This window comes from Hemiscyllium ocellatum, chromosome 34 (genome assembly GCF_020745735.1).
Source record: "Hemiscyllium ocellatum isolate sHemOce1 chromosome 34, sHemOce1.pat.X.cur, whole genome shotgun sequence".
NCBI classification, from domain to species: domain Eukaryota; kingdom Metazoa; phylum Chordata; class Chondrichthyes; order Orectolobiformes; family Hemiscylliidae; genus Hemiscyllium; species Hemiscyllium ocellatum.
Genome location: NC_083434.1, coordinates 7,908,800 through 7,930,112, shown reverse-complemented (window position 1 = coordinate 7,930,112; position 21,313 = coordinate 7,908,800). Strand labels below are relative to the sequence as shown.

The window sequence follows — 21,313 nt, the reverse complement described above, 5'->3', positions numbered from 1 at the left end:
AAATAGAGAAAAAAGAAAAAGAACAAATGTAACAAAGAAGGAAAAAAGGAGAAAGAAAACTGGTGAGAGCAGACGAGCCCCAGGCTCAGATCCCTGTCCCACCTCTACCTTGAAAGACCTTTTTTTAGGCAGGACAGTTCTGATGGGATGCCTCACTGAGGTATAGGAGGATAAAAATTCCCACAGCTCCAGTAGCCAGTCACCTCCTCCACATCACGTGTAGCAACAGCCTCTGACTTGGGTGTTAATATGACAAGAAATCCTACTAAGCCTCTCACAGCTGGAAGTGTCCATTGGAGATACTGGGTCAAAGAGGAACATTGATACCCTACCAAGGACATTCTCAGCCAGTCGCTTTAAGCATCAAAAGATATTTCTATTGGAACTCCAGGGAGAGGTAGAAGTAGGGACAGATTCTTAATCTCAGTTTAATAATAATGGGCGTCAATTAGCATAAAGGGGTGAACTTTAATGACTATTCACTCAGGATGGTAATCATGCATCTCCTAGCAGCTAGTCGAGATTGGTTAACAATGTTCCTTCATATAACATCATTATGGGAGCCAGAATAGAGTGTTCCATCACTAGCAAATCCTAGGTTTTTTTTAAGAGGTGCTTTTCCTGAAATTGTTTGTTAGGCATGACTTACCAAATGAAGGGCTCTAATAAGTTTTGTAAAGAACAATCATGGTTAGATGTTTCTTTTGCTATCTGTACATTCCATAATCATGAGCTCTTACAACGTTCTGCTCCCTTGCATTAAATCCAATTCCCTCATCACTTGTAAACCCGTAGACATTCATTGGCTCCCATTTTAGCAAAACCTTAAACTTAACATTTTCATCCCTGTTTTCAAATCTTTGTTCTTTCCCAAAGCACCCACCAAAACTCTGCTTTCCCACCACTAACCCTGACTCCCCTTCCCTCAGCAAACTTATGATTTTCTCCAATAACTGTTTGATGCACTAAGCATTGCTAAACCTCCCTCCCACTCAACATCTCACCTTCAAGATGCTCCTTAAAACCTAACACCTTGACCAAGTTTATCGGCAATCCTACTAAAATCCTCATAGAGAGTTTGATGTTGAATTTTGTTTGATGGTGTTTATGTGAAACGCCTTGGGATCTTTTATAATGTTAAAGGTGCTGCATAAAAATATGCTGATGGCCTAACTGTGACATCATCCTTGCAATAAGGTGCAATGGAACTTGCCATTATTATATGATGATTTAAGAAAAAACTATTCTAAACAGAAAATGTAGTTACATCACAAAGCAGACCATCACCTTTTACATTGTAACTGATAGATGTTCATCAAATTCTTCACAAACAGAATTTCCGCAGTACTAGCATTAGTTAAGTCTTGAACACAGGTATTCACTGTTTAGAGTGCAATTTTAATTTAGTATAGTTTGTAAATGACGGAATTTACTTGAATAGTGCTATTTTCATTTTTGTTTCATATATACGTATTGCACATGTGCCAAGCTATTGACTTACTCTTGGGAAATAAGGCAGGGCAGGTGACTGAGGTGTCAGTGGGGGAGCGCTTTGGGGCCAGTGACCATAATTCTATTAGTTTTAAAATAGTGATGGAAAAGGATAGACTGGATCTAAAAGTTGAAGTTCTAAATTAGAGGCAGGCCAATTTTGTCAATATTAGGCAAGAACTTTCAAAAGTTGTATGCGGGCAGATGTTCCCAGATAAAGGGACAGCTGGAAATTGGGAAGCCTTCAGAAATGAGATAATGAGAGTCCAGAGAAAGTATATTCCTGTCAGGGTGAAAGGAAAGGCTGGTAGGTATAGGGAATGCTGGATGACTAAGGAAATTTGAGGTTTTGGTTAATAAAAAGAAGGAACAAGATATCAGGTATAGACGGATAGATCGAGTGAATCCTTTAGGAGAGTAGGCAGTAGGAGTTTACTTAAGAGGGAAATCAGGAGGGCAAAAAGGGGACATGAAATGGCTTTGGCAAATAGAGTTAAGGAGAATCCAAAAGGTTTTTATAAATACATTAAGGACAAAGGGTAACTAGGGGGAGAATAGGGCCCCTCAAAGATCAGCAGGGCAGCCTATGTGTGGAGCTGCAGGAGATGGGTTGATATCAGTTGAGTATTTTGCCTCAATGTTTACTGTGGAGAAGGACATTAGATGTAGAATATGGGAAAATAGATGGTGACATCTTGAAAAATGTTCACATTACAGAGGAGGAAGTGCTGGATGTCTTAAAATGCATAAAAGTGGATAAACCTCCAGGACCTGATCAGGTGTACCATAGCACTCTGTGGGAAGCTAGAGAAGTGATTGCTGGGCCTCTTGCTGAAATATTTGTATCATTGATAGTCACAGGTGAGGTGCCAGAAGATTGGAGGTTGGCTAATGGGTTGCCACTGTTTAAGAAGGGTAGTAAAGACAGGCCAGGGAACTATACACCAGTGAGTCTGATGTCGGTGCTGGGCAAGTTGTTGGGTGGAATCCTGAGGGACTTACATGCATTTGGAAAGACAAGGATTGATTATGGGTAGTCAGCATGGCTTTGTGTGTGGGAAACCATGTCTCATTAACTTGATTGAACGTTTTGAAGAAGTAATGAGGATAGATGAGGACAGAGCAATGGACATTGTCTATATGGACTTCAATAAGGCATTCAACAAGGTTCCTGATGGTTAGATCTCGTGGAATATAGGGAAAGCTAGCCAGTTGATATGGTTTGGAGGTAGTAGACAGAGGGTGGTGGTGAGTTGCTTTTCAGACTGGAGGCCTGTGACCTGTGACCAAGGATCAGTGTTAGGCCCACTGCTTTTTGTTATTTACATAAATGATTTGGATGTGAACACAAGAGGTATGGTTAGTAAGTTTGCAGATGACACCAAAATTGGAGTTGCAATGAACAGTGAAGAAGGTTACCTCAGAATACAATGGGATTTTGATCAGATGGGCCAATGGGCTGAGGAATGGCAGATGGAGTTTAATTTGGATAAATGTGAGGCGCTGCATTTTGGAATGGCAAATCAGGCCAAGACTTGATGGTAAGGTCCTGGGAAGTGGTGCTGAAAAAGAGACGTTGGAGTGCAGGTTCATAACTCTTTGAAAATGGAGTCGCAGGTAGATAAGATAATGAAGGTGGCGTCTGGTATGTTTTCCTTTATTGGTCAGAGTATTGAGTACAGGAGTTGGAAGGTTATGTTGCAGCTGTACAGGACATTGGTTAGGCCACTGTTGGAATATTGCGCGCAATTCTGGTCTCCTTCCTATTGGAAATATGTTGTGAAACTTGAAAGGGTTCAGAAAAGATTTACAAGGATGTTGCCAGGGTTGGAGGATCTGGGCTATAGAGAGAGGTTGAATAGACTGGGGCTGTTTTCCCTGGAGCATCAGAGGCTGAGGGGTGACCCTGTAAAAGTTATAAAATCATGAGGGGAATGAATAGACTAAATAGAGAAGGTATTTTCCCTGGGGTGGAGGAGTCCTGAACTAGAGGGCTGAGGTTTAGGGGTGAGAGAGGAAAAATTTAAAAACCTAAGGTGTAACTTTTTCACACAGAGGGTGGTACGTGTATGGAATGAGCTGCCAGAGGAAGTGGTGGAGGCTGGTACAATTGCAACATTTGAAAGACACTCGGATGGTATATGAATAGGAAGGGTTTGGAGGGATATGGGTCAAGTATTGGCAAATGGAACTAGATCAATTTAGGATAACTGGTCGGCATGGACGAGTTGGACTGAAGGGTCTGTTTCCGTGGTGTACATCTCTATGACTATATATGTATTATAAGTGCACTTACCCAGTCTGCCTTTTTTGCCATTTTATTTGCCAACATTTCTGAACGCCCTCTCGATACACTTCTGTTACCAAGTTTCTCCCCCAGCCCCACTCATGCCTTTCAGCTTACTACTTCCTTCTCCTGACCCACTTACTTCCTCCAAATCAGCACTTCCCTCTCCCAATCCGGTGGTTCTCTATTGCTTGCCACTCCCCCTGCTCACCATATCCTTCTCCCAACTCCTCAGTCCCTCTTGCTTGTTGGTTCCTTCTCCAGACCTCCTGATTCCTCCCATTTGTTGTTTCCCTTTCTCTCCTGCTTGCAGCTCCCCTCTCTTGCCCCTGTGGTGTCCTTTTTCCCCACTGACAGCTTGCCTCTCTCCCTGCTTGACGCTGTTATCCCTGTTGCACATCACCTCTCTCCCTTCTATGCGCCACTTCTCTCCTCGACTCTTGCTCATAACTGGGAGAGCGGTGGCAAGCAAGTAACAGGGAAGGAGTGAGGAGGGGATAGGAGTGATGATAGTGAGGGAAAGTGAAACAGTGAGGGGAAGCATTGTGCTGGAGAGAGAAGGGGAAAGCAAAAGGGAGTAACTGGATTGAAATGACGCCATGTGTAGGAAGGAAATGGTAGTAAACAAGAGGGTAGAGAAAGAGAGAGAAATCACGTGCATAAGGGAGAGGGAAGTGGTGAACAGAAGAGAGGGAGTGAAACAGCAAGCCGAAGATAAAGGTAAGCAGAAAGAGCAGGAAATCAGGAATCATGAATTGGTAGAGTAACCTTTCAAACATTCCATCGACTCTGGAATGATTCCTGCAGTCTGGAATGTGACAAATGTAAGCCTGTTCTTTAAAAAGGAGAGAGAAAATTAGTAACTGTTAGCCTAAAATCAGACATGAACGTTGAATGAAGATCTATACCCAAAGATCTTGTAACAATGTCTATCATATATAACAATATAACTTGTACCTGATAGCTATCATGCAACAAACAACATTTTGTTTCAGACAAGAGCACCTTCTCATTAAAACTCACTCATGGTTTTCTTCCATCATTATAAACCAAGGAGGCCCTTCGATCCAGTCAAGGAAAGAGAATGGTGGCAGCAAACAACTCCAACCACATGGGCAATGGTTGTCATTGCCGCACATTGGATCATGAGACTAAATCTGCAGTATTGTGTGCAGCTTTAGTTTCTTAGTGCAATGAAGGTTTAACAATCTAATTCCTGACATTTCATGATTGTCCTATAAAAATTAATAAATGGATTGGGTCTATATTTTCTGTAGTTTAGAAGAATGAAAAGTGATCTCTTTCAAACATGAATTTCTTACAAGGCTTAAAAAGGGTAGATACAGAAAAGCTGCTGCCCCACTTCCTGGTCTAGGACAAGGGGACACAGTCTCATAACAAGGGGGAGGCCATTTAGGACAAAGATGAGGAGGAACCTCTTCACTCAAAGGGTGATGATACTTTGGCATTCTCTGCCCTGGAGGTCTGTGGAGGCTCAGTCAAGGTAAGATCAGCTAAGTTCACTAGATGTCTACATATTAAAAACAACAAGAGATAAGGGGATAATGCATAAAATGTTGAAGGAGAGATTGGCCATCATCTCATTTAATGGCAGGGCTGGCCCAGGAAATGATGGTAAACTCCTGATATTTCTTAGGTTTTTAGAAGAGGAGTAAGCAGAGAGAGGATCTTTTGGCTAATTAGGTTACAGGCAGTTAAAATAAAAATTACAGGCCAGGAATATAATGCACCATTATTAGATTTTCTGAGGGAGAAGTCACTTTTGTTCCATGCATCCTTTAATGTCAGGTGTACTAAGTGGAATAGTTGTAGTTTTATTTTAGAATTCGAACAGTTTAATAACGCATCATGTTGATCTTTGAACAGCAGAGTAAAATGTTCCAGTCAATTGTTGATTTTTATGAGAAATACATCAAACGTCGTCTATTCGGGAATGAGGATGAAGATGATGACTCTATAGATGATGATAATCCACAGGTCAAACAGATGAGGATCCTGGGTGCATCGCTACAGAAGACTCAGCTGCCATTGAACAACAGGCTCCAAGCTGCATTATCTATAGGCATACTGAGTTTTACAGGTCTGTCAATTTCCTGTTAAAGATATTTTTCTTTTTCTAATGAAATAGTTTCTCATTTTCTGCAATAGATTTGTGAATGTTTTCTCGTTCTGAGGTGAATATACTCTGCCAAACTTCCACGCTTAAAGATTATTTTCCTGGATCCATATTTTGCCTGGTCACTGGGGAGAGAATGAAAATGTAAAGGCGCATTTTTATATAGAGCAGAAATACTGTCATGAAGTTCATTATTAAACGCACTATAAGACAGATAATTTGGTACATCTTGCCTGTATTTGGCCAAACTTATCAGTTCAACCTTACACAACCGACATATTCAGAATTGAGGCAAATCAAGGAGCAATCCTTTTATGTCTAGGAGATGTCCAGAAAACGTAAAATAGATGTAAGTTTAATTTTGTTTGTTTCAGGATGCCTTTATCCCCTACACTTTAGTCCTTTAGATTCATAGTGTGTTCAGTGAGCAGCCACAGATATCACTGTGACACTGAAGGTTGGAGTCACAATCATCAATCAAGATATCATAAGTTTCAGTGCAGTGCCAAGCCAAAGTCAAGACAATCATGGTCAATACAATTTCAGCAAAACTGACACGGATGGATTATTGTGCTGATTCAACCTTAGCAAGAACAGAATTTCCATTTATAAAATGTATGGTTTTCAGTTCCAGTGAGGTGCATGGCTGATGCAGGAGGATCCTTTCGGATTAGAAAGAAACTTCACTGAGCAATGTTAGAGATACAGACGTCACTTAGGCAATGCTTGTATATAGGGGTAAAAAATGAGGTCTGCAGATGCTGGAGATCACAGCTGAAAATGTGTTGCTGGTTAAAGCACAGCAGGTTAGGCAGCATCCAAGGAATAGGAAATTCGACGTTTCGGGCATAAGCCCTTCATCAGGAATGAGGAATAAGCCATTCCTGATGAAGGGCTTATGCCCGAAACGTCGAATTTCCTATTCCTTGGATGCTGCCTAACCTGCTGTGCTTTAACCAGCAACACATTTTCAGCAATGCTTGTATATATACTTCCTCTTCAGAGATTAAGTAATTTTGGCTAACTCCTTAGAAATTACAATCTCGGATAAAATTAACAGTCATTTGGGGGCAAAAAAAGAGATTCATTCAGGACATCCAATCTGGATGTTTTTCAATGTAAAGTAAGTTTATCTAATTTGACAGTTTGTAACAAAGGGTTGATGGGCACTGTGATTGATGTGTGTGGTATCATGGTTCCACCCAAGGTTGGATCACAGGGAAAACTAGCCATTTGGATACAACACTAGCTCGAAGGTAGAAGAGAGAGGGTGATGGTGGAGGGATGGTTTTCAGACTGAAGGCCCGTGACCAGTGGTGTGCTACAAGGATCAGTGCTTGGTCCACTGCTTTTCGTCATTTATATAAATGATTTGGATGTGAACACAGAAGGTATGCTTAGTAAATTTGCAGATGACACTAAAATTAATGGTGTAGTGGATAGCCAAGAAGGTTACCTCAGAGTACAACGGGATTATGATCAAATGGGCTGATGCACTGAGGAATTTAATTTAGATAAATGTGACGTGCAATTGTTTGGAAAGGCAAATCAGGGGAGGACCTATACACGTAGTAGTAATGTCCTGGGGAGTGTTGCTGAACAAAGAGACCTTGGAGTGCAGGTTCATAGTTCCTTGAAGGTGAAGTCTTTCTTGTTAATTCATCTTTGTCAGTACTGACAGTGATTGTCTTGACAATGGTTTGGCACTGCAGTGAAAATTATAGCAGGTAGACAGGAACAGGCTGGGCTTTTTTCTCTGGAATGTTGGAGGCTGAGGGGTGACCTTATAGAGGTTTACAAAATCATGAGGGGCATGGATAGGATCAAAAGCCAAGGTATTTTCCTCAGGGTAGGGGAGTCCAAAACTAGAGGGCAGGGGCTTAAGGTAAGAGGGAAAAGATTTAAAAGGGACCTAAGGGGCAACTTTTTCATGCAGAGGGTGATGCATGTATGGAATGAGCTGCCAGAGGAGGTGGTGGAGGCTGGTACAATTACAACATTTCAAAGGCATCTGGATGAGTATCGGAATAGGAAGGGTTTAAAGGGATAACTGCCAAATGCTGGCAAATGGGACTAGATAAATTTAGAATATCTGGTCACATGGACGAGTTGAATCAAAGGGTCTGTTTCTGTGCTTTTGGACTCTAAGACTCTATAAAGTGTTGTAGGATGGATTTGCCTGCTAACTTTAAGCTCATGGAAGAAAAAAGGCTAGTGACAGCATGAATACAAAAGGCTATGTTCACATGGATACAAAGTTGGTGAAGAGGTAGGAAACAGAGTAGAGGAATCTATAGTATTCACATAAGGTATTCAGTTTCCTAGAACAACATATTGTGAATCAAGCCAGGCATCAGGCTATTTTGGATTTGATCATGTGTAATGAGGCAGTTTTAATAAATGAAAAAACAAAGAACTTGCAAAAAACAAATTACTGGAATAACTCAGCAAGTCTGGTAGCATCTGTGGAAAGAAAGCAGTTAACATTTTAGATCAAGTGACCCTTCTTGAGAACAGAAACTTCAACTGCAAGACCTGTTGAGTTTTTCTAGATTTAATAAATGATCAGAGAAATCAAGATCCCCTATAAAACATAGAATTTAGCTGTTGGTTTGAGCGTGAGAAACGTGGGTTGAAAACAACTGTATTATACTGGAATAAGGATAATTATAAAGGAATGAGGATAGAGGTGGCTGGAATGCATTGGAAAAGGAGTTTAGCAGAAAAGGTGATTGAGGAAAAATGGCAGAAGTTTAAGAAAATAGTTAATGGTTTCCAACAAAGATATAGCTGCAAATGTGTTGCTGGTCAAAGCACAGCAGGCCAGGCAGCATCTCAGGAATAGAGAATTCGACGTTTCGAGCATAAGCCCTTCATTGCTGATGAAGGGCTTATGCTCGAAACGTCGAATTCTCTATTCCTGAGATGCTGCCTGGCCTGCTGTGCTTTGACCAGCAACACATTTGCAGCTGTGATCTCCAGCATCTGCAGACCTCATTTTTTACTCCAACAAAGATATATCCTAGTGAGGAAGAAGGATTCTCGGAAGGGGATGAAGTAACCATGCTAAACAAGGGAGTTAAGGATAGTATCCATTTGAAAGAAAAAAAACATACAAAGATGAGTGACAGAGGATTGAGAAGATTTTAAACAACAGAAGGTCACCAAACAAAAGACAGAAAATGAACTTTGACAGTAAGCTTGCAAGTAACACCAAAATGGGCAGCAAGGCCTTCTTTAAATATATAAATAAGAAATGAGGCAAAAGTGAGAATAGGTCCCTTAAAGAATGAGGAAACAATAAAGGGGCAATAAGAAATTGCAGAGGAATTGGATAAGTACTTTGCATCAGTCTACACTGCCGAAAATACAATAGTATTCCAAAACTATTAAATATTCAAGGGAGAGAAGGAACAAATACAACTACCATGACAGAAAATCTACTAGGGAAATTAATGGGCCGTTCAGTCCCACTGGATCTCCTCCAGCATATTCAAGACAGCAGCTAAAAAGAGACCAGATATACTAGTGGTAATCTTCCAGTAATGCTTATGTTATGGAAAAGTCCCAGAGAATAGGAAAACTGCCAAGGCAACACCCTTTATTCCAAAAGAGAAGGAGACAAAAAACACAGTCCAGTTAGCTTAACATCTGTCATCGGGAAAGTGTTAAAGTCTATTATAAGAGATGTACTAGCAAAGCCTTTAGAAATACAAAACATGATCAGTTAGAGTCAGCATGACTTCATGAAAGGAAAATCTGTTTGAATTCTTAGAGGTAACAAGCAGAATAGAGCAAGGGGAATCAGTAGATCAAAACGAGTGCCAGAGACCTGGGTTCAATTCCCAGCTCAGGCGACTGACTGTGTGGAGTTTGCACATTCTCCCCATGTCTGTGTGGGTTTCCTCCGGGTACTCCGGTTTCCTCCCACAGTCCAAAGATGTGCAGCTTGGGTGAATTGACCATGCTAAATTGTCTGTAGTGTTAGGTGAAGGGGTAAATGTAGAGGAATGGGTCTCCATGGGTTGCTCTTCGAAGGGTCGGTGTGGACTTGTTGGGCCGAAGGGCCTGTTTCTGCTCTGGAAGTAATCTAAAATATCTGGTTTTCAATAAGTGGCCAACACAATGCTGCTTATCAGGCTCATTAGCAAGATGCTATGGTGTTAGGCATACCTCATTAACACGACTAGAGGATTAATGAAAAGTTGGGAGAAGGGAAACATTTTCAGGATGGCAATCTGCAATGAGTGGAGTGTCAGAGAGGTCAGTGCTGGGGCCACAATTATTGACTGGACGTATTAATAACTTGCATGTGGTAAGTGAACGTATTATCACTAAGTTAGTGGATGACACAAAGAGCTGACAGAGGGAGATAGGCAGGTTGAGTAAGTGGGCAAAAACTTGGCAGATGGAATATAATGTGGGAAAATGTGCACTGTGACAGGAAGAGTAGAAATGCTGAATATTATATAAATGGAGAAAGTTGCAGAAAGCTCCAGCACAAAGATTTTTGGGACACCTCATACATAAATCTAAAATAAATCTAATGTTCACATTCAGCAGGCAAAATGAGAGACAAATAGATTGTTACGCTTTGTTTCAAAGGGAATAGCGTATAGGATTAGGGAAATCTTATTAAAACTATACTTGCACTGATTAGATCACATGTAGAATACATGAACATTTTGAGCCCCTTATCTAAGGAAAGCTATAATGGCAATCTAGGGAAGGTTCATGAGGTTGATCTTGAGAATGGAGGTATTTTCTTATGAGGAGAGGTTGAATAGTTTGGTTTGTGGTTATTTGCACTTAGAAGAATGAGAGGCAAACTTACTGAAACACACAAGATGCTTAATGGATTTAACAGAGTAGGTGCTGAGAGGCTGTTTCCCTTGTGAGACTAGGTAAAAAAACAATGACTGCAGATGATGGAAACCAGATTCTGGATTAATGGTGCTGGAAGAGCACAGCAGTTCAGGCAGCATCCGAGGAGCAGCGAAATCATCTAGGATCAGAGGACATAACCTCAGATTAAGGGGCCACCCAGTTAGGGCTGAAAATGTGTTGCTGGAAAAGTGCAGTAGATCAGGCAGCATCCAAGGAACAGGAGATTCGACGTTTCGGGCATAAGCCCTTCTTCGGGCTTATGTCTGAAACGTCGATTCTCCTGTTCCTCGGATGCTGCCTGATCTCCAGCATCTGCAGTCCTCACTTTCTCCTCGAAGATTTTGCCACCCAGTTAGGGCAGAGATTAAGATGAATTTCTTCACTCGGGGATTGTGTATTTATAGAATTCTTTACCACAGAGGATTGTTGAGCTGTGTCATTAAGTATATTTAAGACTGATTTTTAGTCTGTAAGGGAATCAAAGATAATGGGGTGGGGTCAAACAAGAAAGAGGAGTTGATTTCAAATCAACCATAATGTCATTGAATGGTGGAGTGGACTTCTGTTCCTGCTCCTCCATCTTACACTGGTGGAGTGTGCAGCCAGGGAGGAGATGAAATTTACTCCAGAGAAATGGGAAGTTGTATATTTTAAATAGAAAGAATGAGTAGACACAATATAAATTAAATATTTCAATATTTACGTTGACATAATATATCAATTCTAAGAGGTGAACAGTAACAGAAAGATGTGGATGTGTACATGGACAAATTATTGTGGCAGCATGGGTTAAGAAAATGGTTAATAAGCCCTTGCAGGATAGTGGACTTTCTAAATGAAAGATGAAACGCAAAAGCAGGGTGGTTATGAAGAAGATTTATAAAACTTGATTTGATAGCATATTCAAAACCCTCAGGGGATCCTATGAACAGACTCAGTAGGAAAAATGCTTTCCTATTTGATGAAAGCATAAAGAATGCTGATATAGTTTTCAGATAATTGGTAAAAGAAACACTTTCACAAAGCAAGTGGTTAAATATGAAGCCTACACTTGTTGGAGACAATCGAGCCATTCAAGACAGATTTGGATTATTATCTGATGTGCAATGTTATAGGTTGAAGGCAGGAGAATGCAAGAGGCAATTTGCTATTCAGAGAGTCAGCGCACATATAATAATCCAATTCTGTGCAATAGGAAATCTATGAATTCTTCTTTAGTTGGTATTTGAGTAATGTGTTCAATTCTAGGCATTGCAGTCAGGAAGAATGTGACTGATTTGGACAGAATGCATGAAAGCTATACAAGAACAATTCTTGGTGTATGGGATCTCAGTTATGTGGAGTGGCTGGGATTGTTCACTTTTGTGAAGATAAGGGAAAATAGATATCTTGTTCCGATTGAAAGAAGAGTTGAAAATCAGAAGATACTAAGAGAAAGGGAATGGCAAAAAACCTAAGGGCATCAGAGGCAAAATCTCTTCAGTGGTCAGGAACTGGAATGCACTGCTAAAGATGGTGATGGTAGAGTATACATTGTGAATGAATTGGATAAGCATCTGAATAGAAAAAAAAAGGAAGATTCATGTACGTAAAGGGCCTGTATGTTTCTGAGAGCTGGCATATATATGATTGGCCTTGGGGTGGTCTCTTCCAGCCTGGAAATCATTCTGTTTTCAAAACAGAAGAGAAAAATATCATTCATCTTGCACCAAATGTCCTGGATACGCTTTCCATCAGAGAATGGGAATAATTTAGATTGTGTCAATTTCTTAACCTTATAGGTGGGCCTGAAGCTACAGCCAGTGCACAGGACTACATTGAAGAGCTCATCCGCTTCCTGAATCGAACATTGCTTTTAGATAAGGACAAGATCTTAGTTCTGCAAAGCCTCTCTGGAATTTGCTATAATAATATCACCAACCAAAATGCTGCGATAGATTTGCAAATTCTGATTACACTGGTTACCATCCTTAACACCAGAAACACAACCAAAATGAAAATAATGCTGAAGTACTGGGCATGCTACTTGCTGAATATACTATGCTGCAACAACATTGCTGTAGCTCGACGCCTCAATAAAGCTAAACATCTTCACACCAGCCTCATACAGTTATCAGAGAGCAATTGGTATGGGTGGCCAAAGAATTATGCTCAAGTTCTGATTTACCTGTTAGGGTTTGAAAAGCAAATCAAATCTTTGTAACCCTTTACAACATTTCTTTGAAATCACTAACAAGTTAAAGTTTTGTTTGTTGCTCATGAATGTAATATTTATCATAAATAAAAAGATTCGTTAACTAAGAGATGCTGCCATCGTCTCTTGGAATCATTTCAGCATTCCATCCTTATGAACTGTTGGACACCAGTTCACTGAAGGACTGTAATCACCTTTAGGACCCTTCAGATATGCTTCAGTTTCCAGTGTGCGTATATCTATAACGTGCTAACAGAAAGCAGCAGTGGTTCAATAAACACTTACTACTTTGAATGCCAAATAAGAAAAAGGCACAAATTTGAATGAATTCTCCATTGAGTCCGAATCAGTTAAGCTTCTAGACTTTATCTCTGTGAAGACATTATTTTAATTAGATATTTGAATTCTTGTGATCAATTGAAAGCATCGTAGAATATAGTTTAGGTTTTAAATCCTACTGTAATAAATGGGAAGCATAATTGATCACACACTATTTCAATGGGCAGCTTATCAAAACTGCAGAAATGCTTTCTATTTAACATTTAAAATGAATCAAAACCATCATGCCTCCCCCACTTCCATGGTTATTCTTTGCAGTGATCCCTGATTGAAACTTTATTCTCCTACCAAGTTTTGAGAAGATTTTGTAACTCAGTTAGAGGCTCTGGATGTAGGTTTGCTCGCTGAACTGAAAGGTTAATTTTTAGACATTTAGTCAGCATACGAGGTAACATCTTCAGTGAGCCTCCGGATGAAGCACTGGTGCTGTAGCCCACTTTCTAGTGATATGTTTGGGTTTCCTTAGGTTTCCAATGTTTTGGTTTCCAACATCCACAAATGAAGCAGCATTAGAACATTATTTCAATGAGCCAACACACACTGCAACACAGAGGAACTACGCAGAGCAGAGGAAAATCACCTATACAGTGTATTCAAAAAGAATGGATATCCAATGAAAGCAGTCCACAGATTTCTCAGCAACGATCCCAAACAAGCAGACAAAACACGTCCAGAAACCCTAGCCACTCTCCCCTACATCAAAGACATTTCAGAAATAACTGCCAGACTACTCAGACCACTTGGCATTGTGGTAGCCCACAAAGCTAGGAATCTTCCAGCATCCCCTTAAATCCTCACAAACTCAATATCTCCAATCTGAGCATGCTTCAGTTGCAGGGCTAATTGCCTCTGTCTTTTGTTTTCTGCCTCTTGAATGGTTGCAGACGAACTTGTGACTGAGAGTTTCAGGGATATCATAAAAACAGCATATTTTGATGCCACAATGTGATTAGATTTTTGATTGTTCATGTAAATAACCAACATTGACATTATGACCATTATGCTTGAGATTTCTTTAATCTAAAATAATCCAGAAACAAAAATTTCAAAATACTGAACAGAATGCAAATATTTAGGGAGGGACAATTAACCAGAAGAAGTGGTGGAGATTGGTACAGTTATAACACTTAGAGTTGTAGAGGTGTACAGCACGGAAACAAACACTTCGGTTCAAATTGTCCATGCAGACCAGATATCCCAACCCAATCCAGTCCCACCTGCCCGCACCTGGCTCATATCCCTCCAAACCCTTCCTATTCATATACCTATCCAGATGCCTTTAAAATGTTGCAATTGTAGCAGCCTCCACCACTTCCACTGGCAGCTCATTCCATACATGTACCACTCTCTGAGTCAAAACATTGCACCTTAGGTCTCTCTTATGTCTTTCCCCTCTCACCCTAAACCTATGATCTCTAGTTCTGGACTCCCCCAGATAAGGAAAACATTTTGTATAGTTATCCTATCCATGCTCCTCATGAGGTTATAAACCTCCATAAGGTCACCCTTCAGCCCCTGACGCTCCAGGGAAAACAGCACTGCCCTATTCAACCTCTCCCTGTAGCTCAAATCTCCCAATTCTGGCAACATCCTTGTAAATCATTTTTGAACCCTTTCAAGTTTCATAACATCTTTCCAATAGGAAGGAGTCCAGAATTGCACGCAATATTCCAACAGTGGCCTAACCAATGTCCTGTACAGCTGCAACATGACCTTCCAACTCCTGTACTCAATACTCTGGCCAATAAAGGAAAGCATACCAAACGCCTTCTTCACTATCCTGTCTATCTGTGACTCTACTTTCAAGGAGCTATGAACCTGCACTCCAAGGTCTCTTTGTTCAGCAACACTCCTGAGGACCTTACCATTAAGTGTATAAGTTCTGCTAAGATTTGCTTTCCCAAAATGCAGCACCTCGCATTTATCTGAATTAAACTCCATCTGACACTTCTCAGCCCATTGGCCCATCTGATCAAGATCCTGTTGTAATCTGAAGTAACCCTCTTCGCTGTCCACTATACGTCCAAATTTGGTGTCATCTGCAAACTTACTAACTGTACCTCTTATGCTCGCATCCAAATCATTTAAATAAATGATGAAAAGTCGTGGACCAAGTACCGATCCTTGTGGCATTCCACTGGTCACAGGCCTCCAGTCTAAAAAACAACACTCCATCACCACCTTTGAGCCAGTTCTGTATCCAAATGGCTAGTTTTTCCTGTATTCCATGAGATCTCACCTTGCTAACCAGTCTCCCATGGGGAACCTTGTCAAATGCCTTACTGAAGTCTGTATAGATCTGATCTACCGCTCTGCCCTCATCAATCCTCTTTGTTACTTTTTCAAAAAACTTAATCAAGTTTGTGAGACTTGATTTCCCACGCACAAAGCCATGTTGACTAACCCTAATCAGTCCTCGCCTTTCCAAATACATGTACATCCTGTCCCTCAGGACTCCCTCCAACAACTTGCCCATCACCGACATCAGGCTCACCGGTCAGTAGTTCCCTGGCTTGTCCTTACCATCTTCCTTAAACAGGGGCACCACGTTAGCCAACCTCCAGACTTCAGCACCTCACCTGTGACCATCACTTCCCTAGCTTCCCACAGAGATCTAGGGTAAACCTGATCAGGTCCTGGGATTTTATCCACTTTTGTACATTTCAAGACATCCAGCACTTCCTCCTCTGTAATATGGACATTTTTCAAGGTGTCACCATCTATTTCCCTACAGTCTATATCTTCCATAACCTTTTCCACGTAAACACTGATGCAAAATACTCATTTAGTATCTCCCCTGTCTCCTGTGGCTCCACCTGAAGGCCACCTTGCTGATCTTTGAGGGGCCCTATTCTCTCCCTAGTTACACTTTTGTCCTTAATGTATTTGTAAAACCCTTTGGATTCTCCTTAATTCTATTTGCCAAAGCTATCTCATGTCCCCGTTTTGCCCTCCTGATTTCCCTCTTAAGTATACTCCTACTGCCTTTATACTCTTCTAAGGATTCACTCGATCTATCCTGTCTGTACCTGACATATGCTTCCTTCTTTTTCTGAACCAAACCCTCAATTTCTTTAGTCATCCAGCATTCCCTATAACTACCAGCCTTCCCTTTCTCCCAAAGAAGAATATACTTTCTCTGGACTCTTATTATCTCATTTTTAAGGCTTCCCACTTTCCAGCTGTCCCTTTACCTGCGAACATCTGCCCCCAATCAGCTTTTGAAAGTTCTTGCCTAATACTGTCAAAATTGCCTTTCTCCGGTTTAGATCTTCATTTGAATAGGAAGGGTTTAGAGGGATATGTGCCAAATGCTGGCAGATAGGACTAGATTAATTTAGGGTCTGTTCCGCACTGTACATCTCTTTGACTATGACTAAGTAACTCCTTATAGAAGGTGAGACTAATAAAAATACAACCTAAAAATATCATAAAATTATAGTTGCATGTAATATGGATTTCCAAGTATTTACAATCTTTAAAAATACCATTTACAATGACTTAGTATTGGTCTAGAGATTCTACAACTGTGTGCTTCATTTAAATTGACCTAATTAACGTTAAGAATTGAGATATGTTATGTTGTAGACATGTTTATGGAACCTACTGGTTCAAAAAAACGTTGCTGTGGGTCCAGCCCAGGAAACTGGCCACGCCCTCAAACTGAACTAATGCAGGTGTCAGCTTCTGTAAATTCGAGTGGTCTCTTTGAATTAGCCTTTAAAAGAAATACCCAATGGCATTAATAGGAATACTTTAAAAAATAAAGAAAATATGCAGTTATAAAAGTTACAAATGTGGGGAGTGCTGGTTGTGGTGGTTTATTGGTTCTGACACAAAGCTGATATAAAGGAATGTAATGTGGTGGAAAGTACAGGGGACAGATGTTTCAGAGGCGGAAAAACTCTGATTTTATTGAAAACAACGTTTCAATATGTACAGCAACTGGAAAAAAAATGAATATTTCAAACACAAATATTATTGATCAAAATCAAATGTTTGAGACTTGTCCAACAGTTAACTTCAACTCCAGTTAACCCTTAACAGCCCAGACTTGATTTGAGGGGGTGTTGCTGGAAAAGCACAGCAGGCCAGGCAGAACCAGAGAAGCAGGAGAATCAATGTTTCGGGCATAAGTCCTTCATCAGGAAAACTGATGCCCAAAATGTCAATTCTCCAGCTCCTCAGATGCAGCCTGAGCTGCTGTGCTTTTCCAGCACCACATTCTCGACTCTGATCCCCAGCATCTGCAGTCCTCACTTTCTCCTAGCCCAGACTAGGTACCATGCGTTTAAAATTACAGTGGGATGTTGTTAACTAATGATTGACAGAGAATGGGAAAAAAACCTCGCTAATCCCAGAGTCCTGCCCTGCTTCCCTACCCTGGAGATGCCCTGCACAGTCAGCCCTAAAGCCCACTTCCCCTTATCCTAACTAACCAAGGGTCTCCATTACTGTAGGAACATCCTGGAGTAGAATGCGGGTTTGGCTTGCTCACATCCATAGTCTCCTGCCGTAGCGAGGCTCTGCTGTGGACCACAAATATTGATTTTGCCTGTTGTTCTGGAAGGCTGTGGCGCTGCCCTGGTCAGTGTCTTAGCTCTCTGGATGCTCCAGTGAAGGTTGGTGGACTGTATTCGATGGTTGCGAGGATTGTGTTGATGGTATCGGCGTGACTTCTTTCTCTCCTATTATTTAAGAGAATGGGCTTCCCCAGTTATGGCCAACTGCAGGCCCCTTATCTCCGGCCAAATCGGGTTTTGGTCGCCAAGCTATTGTTCCTCCTGTCTGGGCTGAATGAGCCTCTTGATTACTGGATGGGATGTAAATAAGGTTTTGCTAGTTTGGGTTGTCCATTGAATGGTTGCTCATTAAAAGTTTGACTAATAGTGTGAAAGCTCTTATAGTCAAAGGCAAAACAGTTTTACATGTAGCCTCATGGCGTGGAATGCCCAATATTTCTGTGCCCATGCATGGATTGAAAGTTGAATGGCTCAGTACCTCTGTCCGCTCCAGAAGGTCTGAAGTTGTTTTGCTCTGCAGAGTGGCCTTCATTGTTTTAAGCTGGGGCGTGAAGAGGGGTTGTCCTTTAGTTTTGCAAGCTAACCCCTGTTCCAGACAGCTGCCCCTAGGCTTGTGCAGTACACAGCCGGTCAGGCAGCATCCGACGAAGAGGAGAGGAGAAAGTGAAGACTGCAGATGCTGGAGATCAGAGTTGAAGTGTGTGGTCCTCACTTTAACCGAGCTCCTGCTCCTCAGATGCTGCCTGAGCTACTGTGCTTTGCCAGCACCACACTCTTTCTCTCTGATCTCCAGCATCTGCAGTCCTCACTTTTTCCTTGTGTGTTGCACAGTCTGCCCCAACCAGCCTTCCCTGGTTCGTTGAGGCCCATAGCTTCTTGAGACCAAAAGTTCAGTGAATTTTAATCCAATGTAATTTCCATAAATTTATGTCTTTAGATTATAGTCACGAGTATATCCACAAGCTCATAGAGTCATAGAGATGTACAGCACGGAAACAGACCCTTCAGTCCAACTCGTCCATGCCGACCAGATATCCCAACCCAATCTAGTCCTATTTGTCAGTACCCAGACCATAGTAGTTCATCTTTACCTATCCTGTCTTTTCCTGTTAATATTTTTAGGAATTCAATCAATCTTCTAACCCTTCACTTTCTAAATTTAAGAGAAACAGGCCTCATTTGTATAATTTCTCCCCATAACTTAACCCCAAAAGTCCAGGTATCACTCTTGTAAACGTATGTTGTACTCCCTCCAAGACCAAAATACCCTTCCTAAGGCATGGGGCCCAGAACTACTCACAGTCCTCCAGCCAGGCTCTAACCAGGGTTTTGTATAACTTCTGCATCCTTGTACTCCAACCCTGTGGATAGAAAGGCCAGCATTTCATGAACTTTCTTGATTATTTCTGCACAGATCCTTATGAGACACCACTGGTCACGTCGTGCCAATTTGAGTACCTATCTATTGTCCCTACTTCTGTCACCTGTCATGATCAATTTCCCAGCCATGTCAGTAATTTGCCCTCATGTCTGTAGTTTCCACCACGGTCTCTTATGTAGGACTCTATTGAATGTTTTTTGGAAGTCCACATAAACAACATCCATAGACATTCCCTTGTCCTCTACCTTACTTATCTCTTCAAAACAATTCAATAAGGTTTGTCAGGCATGGCCTACCTGTCGTCGGTATATGCTGATCAACTGAAAAATTTCAACATGTTCAGTTACCACCCTCCCCTCTCCCCCATCCTTGATTATACCCCTCTTGTGTAATCCCCAATTCCCTTCCTGGCCATGTCTTTGCGTCTCACAATCCTAAAGCTCAGGAATTCCCTACTTGAACCTTTCCCTCTCTCTCTTTCTTTTAGGAAGAGATTTCTGCAGCAGTGGGACTAGAAATACCACCATGTTGTCCAAGCTTTTGGTCACCTGTCATAATGTTTCATTTTACACAGTGCAATGTCTTGGTTTGAATTGCCTTAGGCCATCATTGCATTAAAAATGCTATCCCAGTGTAGGGGTGGGAATGGCATACGTTGCTGTGACATGATACAAAGAGAGCCTCAGCTTAGACATTGACACGTAGCTCACGTATTTGAGGTCACTGAGGAACTGGAGCATTGCCCAGTGCAGATATCACCCATCAGCTACGCAGTCAGATAAAGTGACAAGATGGAATTACACTGTGATTTACACACTGTCAAAACCCCCCCCACACAGGAAGCTAGCCATTTCAGGGGAACCCCCACCCCACCCCCCCTCCCCCCCACTGCCTTTTACAATCACATGGTGAGCTACGGAGTACCGAAACAATTGATTGGAAGCCTCCAGATTCAAATAAAAACATGATGTTACTTGACTGCCAGTTGCTAACCAAAGTATCATCCAGTCCAGTCACTCAAAAGCAAACAGTGAAAAATAAAGCGGCCACATTTTACTTTTGGTTGTCGGTAATGTTAGAGGATAACTGAGGGCAATTAACAAAGCTGCTGTTGTGGGAGTAAAAGGAGAAATTAGTGAGGAAGGACAAAACAAAACGAGCATTATTTATCATCTTTCGTGACAACAAAACATTCCAATGTACCTTGTTCCAGCTTACAAACACCCTTTCCAGTGATTGAAGATCACCTTATTCATGAGAGCAATAAACTCAGAACAATGCTGATTGCTGTTCTTAAAGTAATAAAGGGTTTTCAATACCAAATAAATAATTGCATTTGGTGGTTCATGGATGAATTTACATATCTGATAAACCTGAACCACAATTTCACTTTGGCGAAACAGAGCAATTGGATCAATGATGATATTCTGACCCATAAAATTTCTATAATTTACACATTTCAGTATAGATTGAACAACATTTGGTGAAAATGCTGTGAGCCACTCAATGATTGCCCTTCCTGTTCTTTTAGATTGCCTTGGAGAAGCAGCACTAATAAGGTTATAGACTGTATCCATCCATTCTCTAAATGGTATTTTGTTTGGGAGCATTGTCTTTAGATCATAAAATTGTTCATTTTAAAGAAGTGTGCAAGGATTTAGTGATGGGTTTCCTGACTGATTCTCAACAGTGAGTTACTCATTCCCTTGTAGCATCATTAAAGACATAAAGTCAAAATTCCACACCTTCTCATTCAAATCACTTTCAGTCTCATATTATTTCTTCCGACATAAAGGCCTTGAAAATGAATTGTGCTACACTCCTGTACAGGCAAAAGGTCAAACACAGGAATCCAAGGCAGGAACAGAAAAAAAAGATCTTAGGCCTCCTACGTTCGGAAATGATGCCAACTTCAGGTTTCTTTCAAAGACTGCTCGCTCTAGGAATACTGTTGTCAGTTTCTTCAGCTGCTTTGTGGCCAAACCTTAGAGCTTATAAAGAGACCTTTTAGGTCATTAGGCCATGGGTTGTGTGCGCAACTTTTCATTTCCTTTACATTAGAAGCAGAGGAAAG

At 41.1% G+C, this 21,313-nt stretch overlaps 1 protein-coding gene across 1 annotated transcript; it reads left to right on the top strand.

Moving 5' to 3' along the window:
* The first annotated feature begins 5,674 nt into the window (after positions 1-5,674).
* LOC132832148 (armadillo-like helical domain-containing protein 2) lies at positions 5,675-13,005 on the top strand. The gene is made up of 2 exons (XM_060849895.1): positions 5,675-5,879; positions 12,584-13,005. The coding sequence occupies exons 1-2, from the start codon at positions 5,675-5,677 to the stop codon at positions 13,003-13,005; spliced, it is 627 nt and encodes a 208-aa protein (XP_060705878.1).
* Positions 13,006-21,313: the final 8,308 nt, after the last annotated feature.

Coding starts and splice junctions, on each gene's coding strand:
- LOC132832148 (XM_060849895.1), top strand. CDS start 5,675: ATGTTCCAGTCAATTGTTGATTTTTATGAGAAATACATCAAACGTCGT. Junction 5,880..12,583: donor AGGCATACTGAGTTTTACAG/GTCTGTCAATTT, acceptor TTAACCTTATAG/GTGGGCCTGAAGCTACAGCC.